Source organism: Penaeus monodon, chromosome 17 (genome assembly GCF_015228065.2).
Source record: "Penaeus monodon isolate SGIC_2016 chromosome 17, NSTDA_Pmon_1, whole genome shotgun sequence".
NCBI classification, from domain to species: Eukaryota; Metazoa; Arthropoda; class Malacostraca; order Decapoda; family Penaeidae; genus Penaeus; species Penaeus monodon.
The window spans coordinates 32,702,616-32,707,615 of record NC_051402.1 but is presented as its reverse complement, the minus strand read 5'-3'; the positions used below and the strand labels follow the sequence as shown (position 1 = coordinate 32,707,615).

Genomic DNA, 5,000 nt, shown 5'->3' with positions numbered 1-5,000 from the left:
GGTGCATGCGATGGGCTGCCGGAGGGGGGGGGTGATGTGGAGGTGGTAGTGAGGACGATGGGGAGGGCGGTGGCCAGGGTGACGATGGTATATGCGATGTGGATAAAGGAGGCGGTCATAATCATGGTTATAGTGAAGGTTAATAAAAAGAAACCCAGCATGTCATGAAACTGGATGTTTTTTGTGGAGTTTGTTTGCAAGCATCTCCAAGCATCTCGAACAGAAAGAGGCACGGTGCTTCATCCTAACATACAGCTTTAATTATCCAACTTCTAAAGTAGATCCTCCTCAGCTGTCTGGCTGACGCTACCCCTTACCCCCTTACCCCTTCCCCCCTTCCTTTCACCTCTAGGGTCAAAGACATGACTCCCAACCCTTACCTCAGGGTCAAGTTCCTCGTCAGGGTCCTCCTCAGAGTCGGCCTCGGAGCTCGAGTGCGACAGGTAGACCTCGCCGGACCCCACTTTCGTGAAGACATGCACGAAGGCGAACTGAGGAAGCGTAGGGCGAGGGTGAAGTCGGTCGGTCGATGTAAAGAGGTCAAAATAAGGTGATGTTTCTTTCGTTATGGTGAAGGTCTGGGGTCGGCGGGTGGTTGCTTTTGAGAGGGAAGAGCTGGGGAATTCTTGGTTGTGATTTATGGTTGTGGTTGTAAGCTCAGATACAGAGTAGAGTTAGGTGTGAAAGAAACCTGGATTGCGATTAAAGACTGGTTAGTGTATAGACATTTCAGCTTTGGTGATAGTATGTTTTTTTTTCTCCTTTTTGGAATTCGTAAATATGTCAGCTTAGATGATAATATGCCTTTTTTGGTATTCGTGATTTTTTTCTGTTATGATTTTATCATAATCTCATACAAATCTATATTACCCATGTCCAGTACTATTCCGAAATACTTTACTGATCTTGAATCATGTTTTCACTGTAGAATATTAGAGCATCTAACTTACACTATTAAAGACTAACCCGCATAAACACGTTCCTACAAATGATACCTCTATCATTAGCAGAAAATACAATATATATATATATATATATATATATATATATATATATATATATATATATATATATATATATATAATATAGGTATCCATGACGAGACAGAACCATTCCAAAATTATTTCGAATATATATCTGAAAGACTCCTACTCCTTTGCCATCTTCCAATAAACGTGTTTTTCTTATAGTATTTTCACTACCATGTAATCAAAACAGTAGTCTTTTTTTAAGTTTACCTCTATTATTGTGGCGAAGATAAAGCCGTACGAAATCCAAACGAAGAGGTCAAGAGCTGTTATGTAAGAGACCTTAGGAAGGTCAGTCCGTGCCTCTAGTCCCAGGAAGGTCATCGTCAGCACAGTCGTGATGCCTTAGAGAAAATTACCATGATTATTTAATTAAATGTAGTGAGAGGTGGCAGGGAGATTCTGTAGATGCCTTAGAATTGCTCTAACTATCAGGTTACGTCTACCTAGAGGTGAGAGGTAAATTCTGTAGTTGCCTTAGAATTACTTTGATTATCTTATATATCTTCTGAGAGGTGGGAAAAGAAATCTGTAGATGCCGTAGAATTAGTCTAGCATTACTCTGACCATCCAAGTACGTAGGAGAAAAACAACAATGCACAAACAGATTTTTTTTAAATGAGTCTACGGTTTCGAAATCCCCCTGATTCCGGACGCTAAATTCTTTCAAAGCAAGTGGCAATGAGGAAATTGTGAGTGGCATTAAGCGTAACGTACCTTATGCAATAGAGCGCAATTTCAACATTCAATTTGTATGGATACCATCTCATGTTGGCATACACAAGCACGACCACGTAGGCAAATTGGCGAAGGAAGTCTGCAGCTTACTGCAGAACATAGACCTTAAGATGCCTCTTGCTAGGGTTGCACATATATTGAAAAGTTCTCATAAGGAAGAACCAGCAGATCTGATTAACACTCAAAGGCCTGAATGCTGTACCACAAGGCACTACGGTCAGTATATAGATAGCAAGCCTCCCTATGGGTGGCAAAAAAGTCAAACCAGACAATGTAACGTGGTTATTTCCGGAATACGTTTAGGTTACAGAATGTAGTGGCAACTGCACAGTGCAAGAAGTGCAGATGAATCTAGATGTAGACTGTTCAATGAAGAAAACAAGCGGCCACTTGAGCACTATATCGGAATGTCGTGATACAGCCTTTCAGACCACCTAACATAAGGTATGAAGAACTATGTGAATATTTTAATTCATATGATACACCGGAAAACATACTCGTACTATACCTTAAATTTACTGTGTAATAACTACCGTAAACAAATAACATTGTTATGTAAACACAGTGGCAAAAGCTTATCAAAGTAATATTTTTTTGTATAATGTATGATTTCAATTTCTGTTTTAACATATACAATTACAGTAGTCACAGTCTACTGTACTATGTCAGATATATGTAAAGCTGTAATCATGATTGCCCACGCCTGAGCAGATAGACAGGATGGTAAATAAACTTAATTAACTTAACTTCAAGAAGATGGAATCGTATAGGATTTAGAAATTGTTGTCACATTTTTGATAAATTTGGTTTGTGCATTGTGTTTTTTTCTACTATAGTATCAACAAGGTAGAATGTTATATCATCCATCTAATTACGTCTACTGAGAGGTTTAATAAATATTCTGTAGTTACCCTAGAATGTCTAATAGGCTATTTGGTTCACATCGGGGTACGGTATACAGTCTCTTATTGTTCCCTACATCTACTGATAGTAGGAGACTTGGAAATATGATCTAAATATCTCTTACTGATGCGCTATATAGATCAGGCGTCTTTTACATGCACATATAGATATAGTTTGATAATGAAAATCCCAATATGTAAAGTTACAAAGGCTGAGCTGATATTTCCTTTAATCCTGGGTAAATTCAGAACACTTTAGATGGTGCTTCAGCTCTCATTCTCTTTATCCTCTCTGAAATCTTGCTTTTTGGGCAATTTCTTATCGTCTTTACCTCTTCACATGTTGTTTAGAAAAAGTGTACACTGAGTTGCATGTATACTGACCAGTAAATTCATTTGTGATCGCATCTTACACTACCATGACTTTCATAAATTCTTTTGAGTTTGTTTATAAATACACTTGGTTTATTTATAAATGCACTCGATTTATTTGTAAATACACCCAGCCTGTTCCTAGATTCTACTTAGTTGATACATAAATAAACTCAGTCTATTCACAGATACATTAGATTCATTCGGAAATATGCTTATTTTATTCATAAGTTCTACTCGTTCATTCATAAATACACAGTACATTCATAAATTCTACTCGTTCATTCATAAATAAACTCAAATATATCCATAAATTCTACTCGTTCATTCATAATTACACTCAAACACATCCATAAATTCTATTCATAAATACACCCAAATCCATTCACAAATTCTACTCGCTCATTCATTCATACGCTCAAATATATTCACAAAATTTCCCCAATGCCCTTCTCATCTACAATTCTCGCCATGTCTCGCAGCGAAGACACGAAAATAGATATCGACAGCCCGCCCTCTCGAGAGACTGACCGAGAGATATGCGATCGGATGTGGCTTCCCTGTTTAGCCAGAAGGACACCCACGACAGGACGACCAGCAGCATACAGGGGCCGTACACCTGGATCAGGAAGTTCCCCATGTGGCGCTGCAGGTAGAAGCTCGCCAGCAGGGTGGAGAATTCCCCTGTGAGGTTGGCGTACAGGGTTGGGGTCTTGTTGAGGACGTATGGGGTAATGTGTACATATGTATTTCACATGTATTTATGTATATGTATATGTATATGTATATATATATATATATATATATATATATACATATATATATATATATATATATATATATATATATATATATATATATATATATATATATATATATATGTGTGTGTGTGTGTGTGTGTGTGTGTGTGTGTGTGTGTGTATGTGTGTGTGCGTGTGTGTGTGTGTGTGTGTGTGTGTGTGTGTGTGTGTGTGTGTGCGTGTCTTTGTATTTTTGCATGCATTTATTCAATCGTTTATTTTTCATCGCTCGCAAGAATTAGAGAATTCAAATATAGACTATAAGGTTGCAAAATATCACCCTCAAACCATTTTCAGATTACAGCATATCCTCTTGATATAGTTATATCATCATAAATATGATCAACATCGTTAAGCCACTACTTCATAAGGATCCATCTTTGAACTCACTATATCACCTATATATCACCACATTCGCAGTTATAAACACAAGTCTCACCATCCCTATCCCTTTACGACACTCGAACACTATCCCAATTCACCATCACACTATCAATACGCTCCTACCTGCACGTCGTGTTGTATTTTCATCACCTGAAGGAGCAGCTATGAGGTCAAACTGGGAGAGCATGAGGTCAGGAGCGATGACCACCTGCCTGTCTTTGTTCCACCTGTACACCACATCGCGGGTCGTGTAAGAGACTGAAATAGACCAGGGAAAAATAATTGTGAACGTGAAGGCCGATGGTGTGTTTTGCTGTGTGAGATTTCGCAAGGCAAAATCTCAATAAAAATACACAGGTTTAAGCTCTCAACATCTCGGACTTTGGTGGCTTTTCCAATCCAAAATACGCTAAATGCTATACCAAAATTAAGAACAACAACAAAAATACATTAAAATAAACAAATAAAGCATATGCAAACTAGATCAATCAGAATAAATGAAAAAAAAAAATAAATCACTGCACAGTAACCATACAAATACTCACACGAGCCAAGCTTTAGAGGACAGTGCTGTGTGTCCATCGGGAAGTCACGCAAGTTCATGGGGCAGTTGGCGTTAATGGTCAGCCTGGAAAATGCGAAGAGGCATATCAGATCACGGAAAATGTATCACCTTTCAAAACGTCTACTTTTCATGCTTACTGATGATGCTTTAGGACTGATAATAAATAGTTCACCTTTTTTTCCCAGTACTCCCGCTAAATTGAGAAGATAGT

General features: G+C 38.3%; 1 protein-coding gene across 1 annotated transcript in view; it reads right to left on the bottom strand.

Annotated features, from left to right (window-relative positions):
* LOC119583349 (gamma-aminobutyric acid receptor alpha-like) overlaps positions 1 to 5,000 on the bottom strand; it is a 28,136-nt gene that overhangs the window by 1,461 nt on the left and 21,675 nt on the right. The window contains exons 6-11 of the mRNA XM_037931821.1: positions 4,770 to 4,852; positions 4,348 to 4,482; positions 3,572 to 3,724; positions 1,239 to 1,372; positions 381 to 491; positions 1 to 15 (exon numbers count right to left, since the gene is read on the bottom strand). The exon at positions 1 to 15 is cut by the window's left edge and continues 243 nt beyond it. Of these exons, the coding sequence (XP_037787749.1) occupies positions 1 to 15; positions 381 to 491; positions 1,239 to 1,372; positions 3,572 to 3,724; positions 4,348 to 4,482; positions 4,770 to 4,852 (631 nt within the window). The remainder of the gene's footprint in view (positions 16 to 380; positions 492 to 1,238; positions 1,373 to 3,571; positions 3,725 to 4,347; positions 4,483 to 4,769; positions 4,853 to 5,000) is intronic.